The sequence below is a fragment of the Anolis carolinensis genome, unplaced genomic scaffold (assembly GCF_035594765.1).
Source record: "Anolis carolinensis isolate JA03-04 unplaced genomic scaffold, rAnoCar3.1.pri scaffold_13, whole genome shotgun sequence".
In the NCBI taxonomy this organism is placed as follows: domain Eukaryota; kingdom Metazoa; phylum Chordata; class Lepidosauria; order Squamata; family Dactyloidae; genus Anolis; species Anolis carolinensis.
In genome coordinates this window covers 1,396,031-1,412,748 of record NW_026943824.1, presented here as the reverse complement: position 1 = coordinate 1,412,748, position 16,718 = coordinate 1,396,031, and the positions used below count along the sequence as shown (strand labels likewise).

General features: G+C 45.7%; 1 protein-coding gene and 4 long non-coding RNA genes across 6 annotated transcripts in view; 1 reads left to right on the top strand and 4 right to left on the bottom strand.

The window, feature by feature from the left end:
- The window catches only part of fscn1 (fascin actin-bundling protein 1), a 39,977-nt gene that overhangs the window by 2,900 nt on the left and 20,359 nt on the right, over positions 1-16,718 (top strand). For both annotated transcript variants that reach the window (XM_062964138.1, XM_062964137.1), the window contains exons 2-3: positions 1,133-1,762; positions 3,730-4,015. In XM_062964138.1, the coding sequence (XP_062820208.1) occupies positions 1,208-1,762; positions 3,730-4,015 (841 nt within the window). In that variant the 5' untranslated portion in view covers positions 1,133-1,207. The remainder of the gene's footprint in view (positions 1-1,132; positions 1,763-3,729; positions 4,016-16,718) is intronic.
- LOC134294141 (uncharacterized) lies at positions 13,741-14,064 on the bottom strand. The gene is made up of 2 exons (XR_010001111.1): positions 13,907-14,064; positions 13,741-13,796 (listed from the first exon to the last, which is right to left on the bottom strand). It is a non-coding gene; the product is annotated as an uncharacterized LOC134294141 (long non-coding RNA).
- LOC134294142 (uncharacterized) lies at positions 14,102-14,365 on the bottom strand. Its single transcript, XR_010001112.1, has 2 exons — positions 14,268-14,365; positions 14,102-14,157 (listed from the first exon to the last, which is right to left on the bottom strand). It is a non-coding gene; the product is annotated as an uncharacterized LOC134294142 (long non-coding RNA).
- On the bottom strand, positions 14,463-14,795 carry LOC134294144 (uncharacterized). The gene is made up of 2 exons (XR_010001114.1): positions 14,638-14,795; positions 14,463-14,518 (listed from the first exon to the last, which is right to left on the bottom strand). It is a non-coding gene; the product is annotated as an uncharacterized LOC134294144 (long non-coding RNA).
- LOC134294143 (uncharacterized) lies at positions 14,833-15,165 on the bottom strand. Its single transcript, XR_010001113.1, has 2 exons — positions 15,008-15,165; positions 14,833-14,888 (listed from the first exon to the last, which is right to left on the bottom strand). It is a non-coding gene; the product is annotated as an uncharacterized LOC134294143 (long non-coding RNA).

Below are 16,718 nucleotides of genomic sequence, written 5' to 3'. Positions count from 1 at the left end.
CACACATATATAATGGAATGATGGATCCAATTTCAAAGCACAGCAATGTGTGTGTGTGTGTGTATTTATATATATATAATGGAATGATGGACCCAATTTCAAAGCATAGTGATATTTGTATATGTATGTATGCATGGAATTATGTATATGTGTTTGTGTATGTATATATATGTGTGTGTGTGTATACACACACACACACACACACATATATATATAATTAATTGAATGCTGTATATGTCTAGGTGTGTGTATGTATATATGTGTGTGTACACACAAACAAACATACACATATATAATGGAATGATGGATCCTATTCCAAAGCATAGCGATATGTGTTTGTATGTATGTGTGCAAAGATAGATAGATAGATAGATAGATAGATAGATAGATAGATAGAGATAGTGTGTGGAATGATGGATCCTATTCCAAAGCATAGCGATATGTGTTTGTATGTATGTGTGCAAAGATAGATAGATAGATAGATAGATAGATAGATAGATAGATAGATAGATAGAGATAGTGTGTGGAATGATGGATCCTATTCCAAAGCATAGCGATATGTGTTTGTATGTATGTGTGCTTATATAGAGAGATAGATAGAGATAGTGTGTGGAATGATGGGCCCAATTCCAAAGCATCGTGATATGTGTGTGTATGTATGTGTGCTTATATAGAGAGATAGATAGAGATAGTGTGTGGAATGATGGGCCCAATTCCAAAGCATAGCGATATGTGTGTGTATGTATGTGTGCTTATATAGAGAGATAGATAGAGATAGTGTGTGGAATGATGGGCCCAATTCCAAAGCATAGCGATATGTGTGTGTATGTATGTGTGCTTATATAGAGAGATAGATAGAGATAGTGTGTGGAATGATGGGCCCAATTCCAAAGCATAGCGATATGTGTGTGTATGTATGTGTGCTTATATAGAGAGAGAGATAGAGATAGTGTGTGGAATGATGGGCCCAATTCCAAAGCATAGCGATATGTGTGTGTATGTATGTGTGCTTATATATAGAGAGAGATAGAGATAGTGTGTGGAATGATGGGCCCAATTCCAAAGCATCGTGATGCTGTGTATGTTACACATAGGCAATGACCCTGCTTGTCTCTGCTCCGTCTGCTTTCAGCTCCACCTCGGCCTCCCGGTCCCTCCGTTCTCTGGGTCTCTGGGGCGCTGGTTCTGGTCCTCTCCGCCCGGCACCATGACGGCCAACGGGACGGCCTCGGAGTCTCTCCAGATCCAGTTCGGCTTGATCAACTGCGGCAACAAGTACCTGACGGCGGAGGCCTTTGGCTTCAAGCTCAACGCCTCTGCGCCCAGCCTGAAGAAGAAGCAGATCTGGACGCTGGAGCCCAACGGCGGGAGCGAGGACGCGGGCGCGGTCTTCCTGCGCAGCCACCTGGGCCGCTACCTGGCCGCCGACAAGGACGGGCGCGTCACCTGCGACAGCGAGGCCCCCACGGCCGACTGCCGCTTCCTGCTCCTGGCCCACGATGACGGGCGATGGTCCCTCCAGTCCGAGCCCCACCGGCGCTTCTTCGGCGGCACCGAGGACCGCCTCTCCTGCTTCGCCCAGGCCGTCTCGCCCGCCGAGAAGTGGAGCGTCCACCTGGCCATGCACCCCCAGGTCCACATCTTCAGCCTGGCCCGCAAGCGCTACGCCCACCTCGGCACCACCGGCGCCGGAGACGAGGAGGTGGCCGTCAACCGAGACGTGCCCTGGGGCACCGACGCCCTGGTCACCCTCGTCTTCCAGGTGGGCCGAGCTCTGCAGCAGGTTGAGATGCACCTCAGGGAGGAACAGGCCAGCTTCGGCTCTCTGAGTGTGATGGACTCCAACTCCCATCATTCCTAACTGGGAGTTGTAGAAGTTGAAGTCCAAAACTCTTGTCTCTGTTCACCAGCTGAAGGCCCCTCCCACCAATAACATGCTATGCTAATTATATGTGTGTGTGTGTGTATCTATATATATAAAAGAGTGATGGCCAACAAAACAACAAAACTACAGGCCCCCCAACCTCAAAATTTAACAACACAACCCATCATTCACGGCTCTACGTTTATACAACAAAAAGAGAAGAAAAATAAAGTCCTAATTAGAGGGAGAGGAATAATTGTTTTTATCCAATTGCTGCCAGTTAGAAGGCTAAGCTCCGCCCACTTGGTCTCCTAGCAACCCACTCCGCCCAGGGGATAGGCAGAGTTAGGCCTCACTTAGGCCTCTTCCACAGATTATCTAATTATCCGCAGCAGGTTGGGATGCACCTCAGGGAGGAATGGATGGGCCAGCTTCGGCTCTCTGAGTGTGATGGACTTCAACTCCCATCATTCCTAACTGGGAATTGTAGAAGTTGAAATCCAAAACTCTTGTCTCCGTGCACCAGCTGAAGGTCTCTCCCACCAATAACATGCTATGCTAATTATATATATATTTATATATATATGTGTGTGTGTGTGTGTATATATATGTACATACATACATATATACATATGTACCTATATACATATCAATAATATAATTTACACTAATATATGTTATAATATATTGTATATGCATTGTAAGCCGCTCCGAGCCCTAGGGGAGTGGCGGCATATAAGTTTGAAAAATAAATTAAATAAATAAATAAATAAATAATATTATTTTGTAATACAATATAATACTAATAATACAATTATTATTATTTCGTGTCAAAAGCATTTGCTAACGATTATGTCTATTAATATAGAAGGTTTGTCACTTGCTAAGGAAGAACTAATAATACAATATAATAATGTTAATTATATATTATATTACATGTAATATTAATAATAATACTACAATATATTGATATAGTACAATATAGTAATTTATTGCCAGTATTGTGCTATGCTAATAATATAAAATTGTATGTAAATTTAATTTGTAAGCTGCTCTGGGTCCCCTTCGGGGTGAGAAGGGCGGGATATAAATGTATTAAATAAATAATAAATAAATAAAACACCCAGAGGGCCCAAGTTTGCCCATGCCTGGTCTAGGCACTATCATTGATGCATCCTGGAATCGCATTGGCTTTATGAGCAGCTCCCAGCGGCACAGTGGGTTAAACCTTTGTGCAGACGTGACTGCTGACCTGAAGGTTGGGTTATTGACCTGAAGGTTGCCGGTTCAAATCCAACCTGGGGACAATGTGGATGAGCTCCTTCTGTCAGCTCCTTGCACTGGAACTCTCTACTCCGGACAGTGGTGGAGGCTCCTTCTTTGGAGACTTTTAAGCAGAGGCTGGATGGCCATCTGTCAGGGGTGCTTTGAATTTTATCTTGTAAGTCGCCTAGAGCATCTTGGATGGAGGGCGATTAATAAGTAATTAAATGATGATGATGATGATGATGATGATGAATGCGATTTCCTGCTTCTTGGTAGAATGGGGTTGGACTGGATGGCCCATGAGGTCTCTTCCAACTCTACTGTTCTATGATTCTATGAGAGAAGCCTCCTACAAGGATGGTAAAACATCAAAAACATCCAGGCAATGTCCCCTAGGCAACATCCTTGCAGACAGCCAATTCTCTCGCACTAGAAGTGAATTGCAGTTTCTAAAGTCACTCCTGATACATGCATACAAAAAAATTAGTGACTGACGTAGAATTCTTTCAATTCTCTCACACCAGAAGTGAATTGCAGTTTCTAAAGTCGCACACAAAAATATTAGCAACTGATGTAGAATCCTTTGCCCGTTTTCCCAGGACCAGCGCTACAGCATCCAGACGGCTGACCACCACTTCCTCCGCCACGATGGCAAGCTGGTGGCGCGGCCGGAGCCGGGCACGGGCTACACGCTGGAGTTCCGCTCGGGCAAGGTGGCCTTCCGGGACTGCGAGGGCAAGTACCTCTCCCCGTCCGGGCCCAGCGGCACCCTCAAGGCCGGCAAGAGCGCCAAGGTGGGCAAGGACGAGCTCTTCGTCTTGGAGCAGAGCTGCCCGCAGGTCGTCCTCCGCGCCGGCAACGAGAGGAACGTCTCCACCCGGCAAGGTAGGCGCTGCCGCTCCCGTTGCATGGGCCAACTTCAGCCCTCCAGGTGTTGTGGACTCCAGGTGTTTCCAAACATTGCTTCTCGCCTTCCTTTAGTCTCCAATGTCCTTTTATTCTTTCCTGTGCTCTCCATTTGACGCCTGTGTAGAGCAGGGGTCCCCAAACTAAGGCCCGGGGGCCACATGCGGCCCATCGAAGCCATTTATCCAGCCCCCGGCCCCTCCCTCGCCCGGTGCGTGCCTTCCAGAGTTTTTCTTGTTTATAATAGTATTTGAATTATTATTTAATTAATAATTAATTATCAAGGGGGGTGCTTTGCTAGTGCTTTTGGTGCAAAAAGGCAGAAGGGGGCTGGACTAAATGGTGCAAGGGGTCTCTTCCAATCCTTATTATGATTATTATTATTATTACCGACACAAAAACACAGTATAACGCAGCAAACAAGATATATATGCTGGATTTCGTATCACAAAATCACAAGTTCCCAAGCATTTAGGGTTGTGTGATGTATTATTATTATTATCAACACAACGACGTTGTATGGCACAGCAAACAAGATAGACATGCTGGATTTCGTTTCGCAAAACCACAAGTCGAACACTTCCCAAGTGTCTAGGACTGTGTGATGTATTTTCTGATGATGTGTGCAGATCCCAGCAGGGTGGCCTTTTGCAGTTGGCAGATGGTGATTTTGTCAATGTCTATTGTTTCCAAATGCCGGCTGAGATCTTTTGGCACGGCACCCAGTGTGCCCATCACCACTGGGACCACCTGCACTGGTTTCTGCCAGAGTCTTTGAAGTTCAATCTTGAGGTCCTGATAGCGGCTGAGTTTTTCCTGTTGTTTTTCATCTATGCGACTGTCACCTGGGATGGCGACATCAATGATCCAAACCTTGTTCTTTTCCACAACTGTGATGTCTGGTGTGTTGTGTTCCAGAACTTTGTCAGTCTGGATTCAGAAGTCCCACAGTATCTTTGCGTGCTCATTTTCCAATACTTTTGCAGGTTTGTGACCCCACCAGTTCTTTGCTGCTGGGAGGTGGGACTTGAGGCATAAGTTCCAATGAATCATTTGGGCCACATAGTTGTGCCTCTGTTTGTAGTCTGTCTGTGCGATTTTCTTACAGCAGCTGAGGATATGATCCATGGTTTCGTCGGTTTCCTTGCACAGTCTGCATTTTGGGTCATCAGCTGATTTTTCGATCTTGGCCTGAATGGCCTTTGTTCTGATGTCTTGCTCCTGGGCTGCAAGGATCAGGCCTTCTGTCTCCTTCTTCAGGGTCCCATTCGTGAGCCAGAGCCAGGTCTTCTCCTTATCAGCTTTTCCTTCAATTTTGTCAAGGAACTTTCCATGCAGTGTTTTGTTGTGCCAGCTGTCAGCTCTAGTTTGTAGTGCGCTTTTCTTGTACTGGTTTTTTGTGTGCTGTGTTTTGAGGAGTTTCTGAATTTATTATTATTATTATTATTTATTATTATTATTATTATTATTATTATTATTAACAACATTGAGGCTGGGTGGCCATCTGTCAGGGGTGCTTTGCTTGTGCTTTTGGTGCACAAAGGTAGAAAGGGGTTGGACCCACCTCCGACCCACCCACCCACCTTCCTTCCTCCCTTCCTTCCCCCGCCGATCCATTGTCCAGACCTTGGCATCGCTCTGTCTTTTCCTTCCTCTCTCTCTCTCTCTCTCTCTCCAACCTGGAACTTGAATGTCTTGATGGGCTCTCACACTCCGCTCTTATGTAAACCAGTTGGGCGTTGGGCGTGCATCAATTCAGAGGGAATAAAAATACAGTTGGAGCTTGGTCTCTGATTTGGGTTTGGGTCCTGGATCCCCAACCAAGTCCACAGAGAAGTCATTTGATTTCATGAGATTTCATATCACCGCATTGCAATATATATGAGGGTTGTATAAGAGGTATCATCTCTTATATAAAACAGCAACATCTAGGGTATTTTTTTTTTTTTGGAACATTGAATGTTTTCAAGCTGGGAATGGTAGGATCTGTGGATGCAGGATTCCGTTGTACCGAGTGCCAACTTGTACTTTGTATTGTCGAAGGCTTTCATGGCCGGAATCACTAGGTTGTTGTGAGTCTTTCGGGCTGTATGGCCATGTTGCAGAAAAGCATTGTCCAGGTTGGTTCATCAAGTGCTCTGCTATGGCTGACTTCTCTGCCGTGCCTTTCATGTTTTTTGATCCGTGCTTGGGCAATGCTACATTTGGTGGTCCCTCTGTAGACTTGTCCACAGCTGCATGGTATATGGTAGACCCTCCTTGTCCTTTGCTGAACGTAGCATTTGTTGGATTTTCTTAGTTTTAGGTTGTGTTTCTCCATCAGATTCCCTATGCAGTCAGTGTCTGGCAAGAACCCTTTTCCCCTGGGTGGGTCTTTCTCTTGACTCTCGTGTCTTGTTCTTGGCCTTGCCGCTCTTCTGATGTCCATGGTGGAGTCTCCATTGGTCTGTAGAGCCCAGTTTAGGGGCTTCCGTTCCCCTTGGAGGAGGTGGACTTCATAGATTCTTTGTGCACGGTCTATCAGGGCTTGGATTGTCCTTCTTTTTTGACCTGGGTGGTGATTGGAGTTTTTATGAAGGTATCTATCCGTGTGTGTAGGTTTTCTGTAAACTGTGTGGCCCAATTGTGGATTGGGTTTGCGGATAACTAGAAAAAGCAGTTTCCCTTCTGTTTCTTGGCGAGTTGGCTGTTTGGGTGGATGCTGTTGAGGTGGTCCAGGAACTGGTTGAGTTCTTCTCCATGGCTGCAAGTGGTGAAGGTGTCATCCACATATCTGAACCATATGTAGTAGGCTTTTTGTTGCTGTTTCCAGGGCTTGTTTTTCAAAACGTTCCGTGTAGAAATTTGCAATGACAGGGCTGAGAGGGCTCCCCATGGCAACTCCATGGGGTAGCCATGGGTAGCCATTCCAGACATGAAACAATCAGGACCAGCTAACACCTCCAAACAAAGGATTCTCCCAGACAGGAAAAAGCCAGGCCTTGAGGCCACGGGGCCATCAAATGCTAACCAAGGTGATTAATTCCAACATCCACACCTGCCTCCCAACAACTCCCAGGATCCCATAGCAGTTAAAGTGGTATCAAACTGGGTTAATGATCTAGTGTAGATGCACCTCGAGACTGCCTTGGGTGGAGATCTGATGTCCAAGTGGGAGTGTTTCGCCCTCTCCGACAGGGAAACCTGCCTCAAATCCTCCCATTTTCCTTTGCATATTCCGTCGCCTGCAGCCTGCAGAATTCTGCCACTGACACAGTTTTTATAAATGGATTTTCCCTGAAAATCTGAGTCGAGTGGCCGGTTTCTAAGCTGTGCTGGGCCAAGGGTGACCTACATTGGAGTAACACAAAGGCGGCTTTGCCTCTCCCGGCTGCTGGCCCTTCAGCCCACTCCAGCCCCGGCCAAACCTCCCCCTTTTCGGCTTGTGGATGGTGAACTTTGGAAGCGCACGGGCAATGTGTGCTCATGCAAAGTGGGGCTGGGATGCGGGCTGTCCGCACGACTGCCTGGCAAGAATGGGAGAATCATAGAGTCATAGCGTTGGGAGAGACCTCATGGGCCAGGAAAATCTCATTCAAAGAACTTCCCGTGCTGGACATTTGGGGGGTGGGATGCAACCCCTATCACTGGCTGACACACACAAGCTGGGGTACCCGGCAATGTCCTGGTTATTTGAAAAAGCATTGTTATGGATAGGAATGGACCCATTCAAAATGGGCGCAGATCCATGTCCAGTGGGGTTTCCAGCAGTCTCTGGTTGCGGGTGAAGGGACTGCAAATCCCATCGTCCATGGTCCATCCTCTCCCAAACCTCCGTCATGGGGGGGGGGGGGGTCAGTGTCCTGGAGTTTCCTTCCTTCCTTCCTTCCTTCCTTCCTTCCTTCCTTCCTTCCTTCCCTCTTTCCATCTTTGCTTCCTTGCTTCCTTCCTTACTTTCTTCCTTCCATCCATCCATCCTTCTTTGTTTCCTTGTTTCCTTCCTTGCTTGTTTTCTTCCTTGCTTCCATCCATCCATCCATCCATCCATCTTTCCTTCCTTGTTTCCTTCCATCCATCCATCTATCCATCCATCCTTCTTTCTATCCTTCCTTCCTTCCTTCCTTCCTTCCTTCCTTCCTTCCTTCCTTCCTTCCTTCCTTGTTTCCTTGTTTCCTTGTTTCCTTGCTCCCTTCCTTGCTTCCTTCCTTCCATCCATCCATCAATCCATCCTTCTTTCCATCCTTCTTTCTATCCTTCCTTCCTTCCTTCCTTCCTTCCTTGTTTCCTTGCTCCCTTCCTTCCTTGCTTCCATCCATCCATCAATCCATCCTTCTTTCCATCTTTCTTTCCTTGCTTCCTTCCTTCCATCCATCCTTCCTTCCATCCATCTATCTTTCCTTCCTTGTTTTCTTCCATCCATCCATCCATCCATCCATCCTTCTTTCTATCTTTCCTTCCTTCCTTCCTTTCTTCCTTCTTTGTTTCCTTGCTTGCTTCCTTCCTTGCTTCCATCCATCCATCAATCCATCCTTCTTTCCATCTTTCCTTCCTTGCTTCCTTCCTTCCTTCCTTCCTTCCTTCCATCCATCCTTCTTTCCATCTTTCCTTCCTTCCTTCCTTCCTTCTTTGTTTCCTTGCTTGTTTCCTTCCTTGCTTCCATCCATCCATCCATCCATCCATCCATCCATCCATATTTTCTTCCTTTCTTGTTTCCTTCCTTCTATCCATCCATCCTTCTTTCCATCTTTCCTTCCTTGTTTCCTTCCATCAATCCTTCCTTCCTTCCTTCTTTGCTTCCTTTCTTGCTTCCATCCATCCATATTTTCTTCCTTCCTTGTTTCCTTCCTTCTATCCCTCCCTCCCTCCCTCCCTCCCTCTTTCCATCTTTCCTTCCTTTCCATGGAATGGCCCTCAAGGCTGTCTGCATGAGCCATGAGCACCCTTTTTTGGGAATCCACGGTCTCGGCAGCCTCTCTTTCTATCCCACGTGTGTCCTTCCCTGCCACGCAAACCCTCCCTCCCTCTCCCCGGCCTGCTGCGCTTTTCTCTTTTGGCAGATGTGAAGCATTTGTCTGCTTGGGAAGAGGGAGGGAGGGAGGGGGGAGGCCTGGAGAACAAGGGCAGGATTGTGGCAGAGGGAGGGGGAGGCCATTTCGGAGCTGAGCCTTGAGGGGAAGGAGCACAAGGCTCCTGTTTCAGTCCTTTGTCGCTGCAGAAAACCAGATGTGAAGCCCGGCCGGTGGGGAGGTTGGGCTCATTGTCGAGAGAACTCGATCCCGTGCTCAACTCCACTCCGGGACTCTTGCAAAGCAGCCCGTTTGCCACATTCTCTTGCAAACTGGGAGGAAAGATGGCCGAACTCTGGAGTTAGAAAACACACTGAGCATCCCTTCTGTCAAAATCTGAAATCCTCCAGAATTGGGAGACGGTGCTTCCTGATGCTTTGCTTTCAGATATTTCTGTATATGCACAACATTATTTGCAAAAGATATTGGATATATACAGTAGACCAGGGGTCCCCAAACTAAGGCCCGGGGGCCGGATGCGGCCCTCCGAGGTCATTTACCTGGCCCCCGCCCTCAGTTTTATAATATAATATATTGATAATAATATTATAACGTAATACAATAGAACACTAATCATAATACCATATAATAATATTAATTATATATTCTTTATTACATATAATATTACTAATAATATTATAGTATAGTGGTATAGTTCAATAAAGTAATATATAATGCTAATATTGTGCTGTGCTAATAATATAATATATTGTATGTACATATAATTTGTAAGCCACTCTGAGTCCCCTTTGGAGTGAGAAGGGTGTGATACAAATGTAGTAAATAAATGCAGTAAATAAATAAATAATAAATAAATACATTTTAGACTTAGGCTCACCCAAAGTCTGAAATGACTTGAAGGCACACAACAACAACAACAACAAACAAACAACAGCAACCCTAATTAACTTGACTATCTCATTGGCCAGAAGCAGAAGCACACTTCCCATTGAAATCTTGATAAATGTATGTTGGTTAAAATTATTTTTATTTTTAAATATTGTATTGTTCTTGTTGTTGTTGTTTTTGCACTACAAATAAGACATGTGCAGTGTGCATCAGAATTTGTTTGTATTTTTTTTAAATGATAATCCGTCCCCTCAACAGTCTGAAGGATGGTGGACTGGCCCTCGGCTTAAAAAGTTTGAGGACCCCTGCAGTAGACTCTCGTTTATTCAACATAAACAGGCCAGCAGAACGTTGGATAAGCAAATATGTTGGATAATAGAAATTTAAAAAAGCCTATTAAACATCAAATTAGGTTATGATTTTACAAATGAAGCACCAAAACATCATGTTAGACAACAAATTTGACAGAAAACGTAGTTCAATACTCAGTAATGCTATGTAGTAAGTACTGTATTTACAAATTTAGCACCAAAATATCATGATATATTGAAAACATTGACTACAAAAATGGCTTGGATAATCCAGAAGCTTGGATAACTGAGATTCTACTGTATATATATGTATATGTATATATGAGTGTGTATATTTATACAGTAGAGTCTCACTTATCCAAGCTAAACGGGCCAGCAGAAGCTTGGATAAGCAAATATCTTGGATAATGAGGGATTAAGGAAAAGGCTATTAAACATCAAATTAGGTTATGATTTTACAAATCAAGCACCAAAACTTCATGTTATACAACAAATTTGACAGAAAACGTAGTTCAATATGCAGTAATGCTATGTAGTAAGTACTGTATTTACGAATTAAGCACCAAAATATCACGATGTATTGAAAACATTGACTACAAAAATGCGTTGGATAAGCCAGAATGTTGGATAAGCGAGTGTTGGATAAGTGAGACTCTACTGTAATGATCTCCAGCCTGTAAGGTGTGTTTGAAATGTAAATATGCTTTGTGTTTAGACCTGGGTCCAATCTCCACGATGTCTTGGCACGTATGTGCAAGTATTCCAAAATCTAATATAGCCCAAAACTCAAAGTACTGGACTGGACTTGCAGTTGTCTAACAACAATGACAATGGTTCTTTCGACCCACTTGAGCCCTGTTGAACTCTATGGGAAAGGCTTGAAAACTTGGTTCAGTTCCGCAAACTAGGAAAAGAAAGCCAATTCCTAGATACCTTGTTCTTTAACGGCTTTCGCGATTGGCTTTTGTTGGTGGATCTTGAAGTCCGATCATGAACTTGGCTAATATTTGGGAAATGCAGGTCCTGTTTGGTGGTTGGATAATAGAGGCAACTGACCTGGCTGTCTTACATTGAGGGGCTCACATCAACATGGATTAACCGTGCCTTAATATTGAGCCAGGGATGGAAGGCGGCAGATGGAGATGATCTAGGCATTTGGTTGATCTTCTGGGAAGTAGAATCCCATCCCATCTCAATCCCATCATAAGCTGGCTGCAACCCTCCTATTTAAAACTCATGAGTTAAAGAGGGAAAACTAAGCTCGGACCCTTTTCTTTGGTGTGTGAGTTTTGTATGTAAAACTACAGTGATGCCTTGACTTACGAGTTGAATACATTCCGTGACCGAACTCTTAACTCAAAGTGAATTTTCTCACTGAAATGCTATTAATCCATTCTGCACAAAGTGAAGACAGAAGCATCCTCTTCTTCTTCCTCCTCTCCTCCTTCCAGCCTCCTTCCCTCTCTTGTTCTCTCTCTCTCTCTCTCTTTCGCTTCAAAAAGCTAAACATACCGGGAATGAAAACCACACAAAACCAACTAACCCAAAGTTCCGCAATATGAACAACAACAACAATAATAATAAGTTTATTTGTATCTTGCCACTATCTCGGGGCGGCTCACAGAAATATCAGATACAAAAACAAAAACAATGTATAGTACATCAATAAACAATAACATGCACCAGTTATAATAGATAAACATTAACCAGAAAAATGAGACATACTTACTAAAAACATAGAATTAAAAACAGTGAGGTTTTGAACAATAACAAGAGCAAAGCAAACATCAATCTCCCAAAGTGGACAAGAGCACGAGGCCCAGAGGCTGCTCCCTTGAAGCCCTGAAGCTCTTTTTTATCCTCGTTCTAGCGCTCCCTCGTAACTCAAAGTGATGCTCGTAGGTCAAAGCAAAACCAGGGCCAAGCAAGCAATCTTAAGTTGGGATGCTCTTATGTTGAGGTTCCATTGTATATCAAATTGATACTGATTGGACCATGGAAGGTGGCAAGAGGTCCAGCCCTGGTTCCAATCCATTGCATACAAACACTGCTTTGCCCTGATTGTGTCAAATGGGCAGATCACACAACAATCATCATGCACGGCTATGACAGCAATCCCTATCTTATTGCCAATCTCTTTTAAGAGAAGGCTGGGCAGTCCGTGATTTCTTTGGATTTCACCGAAGGCAGGGTTGCGAAATCAAGCCTACCAATGCCTTTTTCGTGGCTCAAACCTGAGACCCAAAGACAAGACCTCCTGGTGTCATGAAGGCAGGATCCAGCAGTTTTACAAGGTGCGACGTGGCTAAGATTCAGAATAAAATCACCAAGTTGAACGGATGAGGAACATATCTACCCCTGCTTTCCAGGACGGTGGCCTCGCCCTGAGATTCCTTCTGTTCCTTCCCACCGGATTGGAGACTTGAATCCAGGTCTTGAGATCTGGGAATGCAACCCATGAACCACCAAATGCAGCTTTTTCTTTCCCGATCCCACGTAACCGTATACGAATCCTTGCTTTTCGCAAGGCTCCTCTTGCAAACATCTGCTCCGTGCCCTTGGACATCCTGCCTGAACAATAGGTTCCACCTAAGCTTTGAGAATCCCGGGTCTTGTATTTGGGCGAAGGCATTGCTGGCCTTGCAACTGGCTTGCAAAGCCATCCCTTCCCTGCAACACGATCCACCTCTGCCACCGGGAAGCGGTTTCCATGGGTGATTCAGCCCTTGCAAGCACAGCTGGGACACATTTGTTCCTTTGGTTGGTTGGCGGTCGGTCTCGCTCCCCCCTCCCTCCCTCCCTCCCCTCCTCCCCAAGAGGAAAGATGGGATTTCAGTCCAAAAGGTAATTACAGGCCAGGCTGAAAACTCGGCATGGCCAACTTTCAAAGGAGGAGCCATGTTTGCTTGGTCATCCTAAAGACTTTTTAAAAAATCCAGGCCTACTGAACATAGACTTGACATTCTGGCTAAAAGCCTCTGAGGAAGCCAAGTAGGGGACAAAAGGTGGACATAAAACACTTATTTTTTGGGGGCCCGGGCTGTGGTGCAGGCGGGAGAGCAAGCCAGCTGCAATTAACTGCAATGAATCACTCTGAACCGGAGGTCATGAGTTCAAGGCCCGCTCGGAGCCTATGTTTGTCTTGTCTTTGTTCTGTGTTAAAAGGCACTGAATGTTTGCCTATATGTGTAATGTGATCCGCCCTGAGTCCCCTTCGGGGTGAGAAAGAAGGGCGGAATAGAAATGCTGTAAATAAATAATAAATAAATTATTGACCATTGAGAACTCTCCCTTCCCTCCTCCTTCTCTTCCTCATCTTCCTCTTCTTCTTCCTCGTCTTCCTCTTCTTCCTAGTCCTATTCCTCCTCCTCTTCTTCTTCCTCTTCCTCCTCATCTTCCTCATCTTCCTTCACCTGCTCATCTTCTACCTCCTCCGCCTCCTCTTCTTCCTCTTCTTCCTCCTTCTCATTTTCATCTTCCTTCTTCCTCTTTTTCCTCCTCCTCCTCTTCTTCCTCATCTTCCTCTTATTCTTCCTTCACCTGCTCATCTTCTACCTCCTCTTCTTCCTCTTCTTCCTCCTTCTCATTTTCATCTTCCTTCTTCCTCTTTTTCCTCCTCCTCCTTCCTCCTCTTCCTCCTCTTCCTTCTCCTGCTCATCTTCTACCTCCTCTGCCTCCTCTTCTTGCTCTTCTTCCTCCTTCTCATCTTCATCTTCCTTCTTCCTCTTTTTCCTCCTCCTCCTCTTCTTCCTCCTCTTCCTCATCTTCCTTCTCCTGCTCATCTTCTACCTCCTCTGCCTCCTCTTCTTCCTCTTCTTCCTCCTTCTCATTTTCATCTTCCTTCTTCCTCTTTTTCCTCCTCCTCCTCTTCTTCCTCATCTTCCTCTTATTCTTCCTTCACCTGCTCATCTTCTACCTCCTCTTCTTCCTCTTCTTCCTCCTTCTCATTTTCATCTTCCTTCTTCCTCTTTTTCCTCCTCCTCCTTCCTCCTCTTCCTCCTCTTCCTTCTCCTGCTCATCTTCTACCTCCTCTGCCTCCTCTTCTTGCTCTTCTTCCTCCTTCTCATCTTCATCTTCCTTGTTCCTCTTTTTCCTCCTCCTCCTCTTCTTCCTCCTCTTCCTCATCTTCCTTCTCCTGCTCATCTTCTACCTCCTCTGCCTCCTCTTCTTCCTCTTCTTCCTCCTTCTCATTTTCATCTTCCTTCTTCCTCTTTTTCCTCCTCCTCCTCTTCTTCCTCATCTTCCTCTTATTCTTCCTTCACCTGCTCATCTTCTACCTCCTCTGCCTCCTCTGCTTCCTCTTCTTCCTCCTTCTCAACTTCATCTTCCTTCTTCCTCTTTTTCCTCCTCCTCCTTCCTCCTCTTCCTCCTCTTCCTTCTCCTGCTCATCTTCTACCTCCTCTGCCTCCTCTTCTTGCTCTTCTTCCTCCTTCTCATCTTCATCTTCCTTCTTCCTCTTTTTCCTCCTCCTCCTCTTCTTCCTCCTCTTCCTCATCTTCCTTCTCCTGCTCATCTTCTACCTCCTCTGCCTCCTCTTCTTCCTCTTCTTCCTCCTTCTCATTTTCATCTTCCTTCTTCCTCTTTTTCCTCCTCCTCCTCTTCTTCCTCATCTTCCTCTTATTCTTCCTTCACCTGCTCATCTTCTACCTCCTCTGCCTCCTCTGCTTCCTCTTCTTCCTCCTTCTCAACTTCATCTTCCTTCTTCCTCTTTTTCCTCCTCCTCCTTCCTCCTCTTCCTCCTCTTCCTTCTCCTGCTCATCTTCTACCTCCTCTGCCTCCTCTTCTTGCTCTTCTTCCTCCTTCTCATCTTCATCTTCCTTCTTCCTCTTTTTCCTCCTCCTCCTCTTCTTCCTCCTCTTCCTCATCTTCCTTCTCCTGCTCATCTTCTACCTCCTCTGCCTCCTCTTCTTCCTCTTCTTCCTCCTTCTCATTTTCATCTTCCTTCTTCCTCTTTTTCCTCCTCCTCCTCTTCTTCCTCATCTTCCTCTTATTCTTCCTTCACCTGCTCATCTTCTACCTCCTCTGCCTCCTCTGCTTCCTCTTCTTCCTCCTTCTCAACTTCATCTTCCTTCTTCCTCTTTTTCCTCCTCCTCCTCTTCTTCCTCCTCTTCCTCATCTTCCTTCTCCTGCTCATCTTCTACCTCCTCTGCCTCCTCTTCTTCCTCCTTCTCATCTTCATCTTCCTTCTTCCTCTTTTTCCTCCTCCTCCTCTTCTTCCTCATCTTCCTCTTATTCTTCCTTCTCCTGCTCATCTTCTATCGCAGCCTTCTCTTCTTCCTCTTCTTCCTCCTCCTCTTCCTCCTCTTCTAACCACATCCTCTTCTTCTTTTTCCTCCTCGTCTTCCTCCTCTTCTTCCTCTTCCTCCTCCTCCTCCCTTTCATCTGGTCAAAGGAGAAATTCTTCCATAGGTTTACTTGAAAGCACACAGCGATTCCGTCAAGGGTTTTGGAGAGAGGGAAATGTCCTTCAGCTCTTTCTTAAGAGGTCCCCCCCCCCCCTTTATGGAGATGTAATCATATGTGACTAGTGGAGTAATCTGCTAAAACTGCAAAGATTAACTAGCTAAGCTTGCTTAAGTTGAGTGATGGGCCTGCTTATTGTGCCATGAAGTAGCGGGAGCGGAAACTTGGGTTGCTTGACATGTTGGGCTTCAACTCTCATCGTCCTTGGCCATTGATCATGCTTCCTGGGGATGAAAGCAGCCAAGAACATCTGGATACCATTGTCCTCAACCTCGCCATGTTCCCTTTCTTCACTATACTCTGAAATTACTTTATAATTGACTTTGTAGCCGAAACAAGCAAAAGACATCCCAGTATTCCATGTTGTATAGTGTTTTGGTGCTTTCTTTGTTCCTTGTTTGCGGTCTATCAGGATATACCGTATTCCCTTCAATCGTCCCACCGCCCCCCAACCACTCTCTTCTCCTGATCCACCCTGTTAGCCTCTCTTAGCTTACAGATCACCTTACACACGGATCTTATATTTGAGTTTAGTCCAATTTATCCTTACAGTCCTGATCGCTAACTCCAAGTTCCTCGCACCAAGTCTCTTTGTCCTTCTTCACTCCTTCACTCCTCTCATCGCCTCCCGCCTCCTCTTCTTTTCACGCCGCCCGGCTCCGACTCCACTTCCTTCCACCTTGGCTACGTGTACTCGGCGCGGCGTCGCGTGTCTCGCGTCGTACGTCTGACGTCGTCCCTCTCCGCGCCGCGCTGGGTACGCCGCTGCGTTGCCGCGTCACCACGCCGCTACGTCGTCGACGTCCTCACGCCTTCCTCCGCCTCCTCTCCTAATCAATCTTCCTCCACCTGTACCACGTCTTGTCCAGTCTGTTCAGGTCTGTTTCTTTAAAATTAAGTTGTATTGCTTTACATTTGACCTATAACGAGCTATAATGAGCTGCAGAAACTTTCCCCGGTCTTCTTCAAGATACGTCAGTGAGACCTAGCTCAGTCTCTGTCTCCACGTAAACC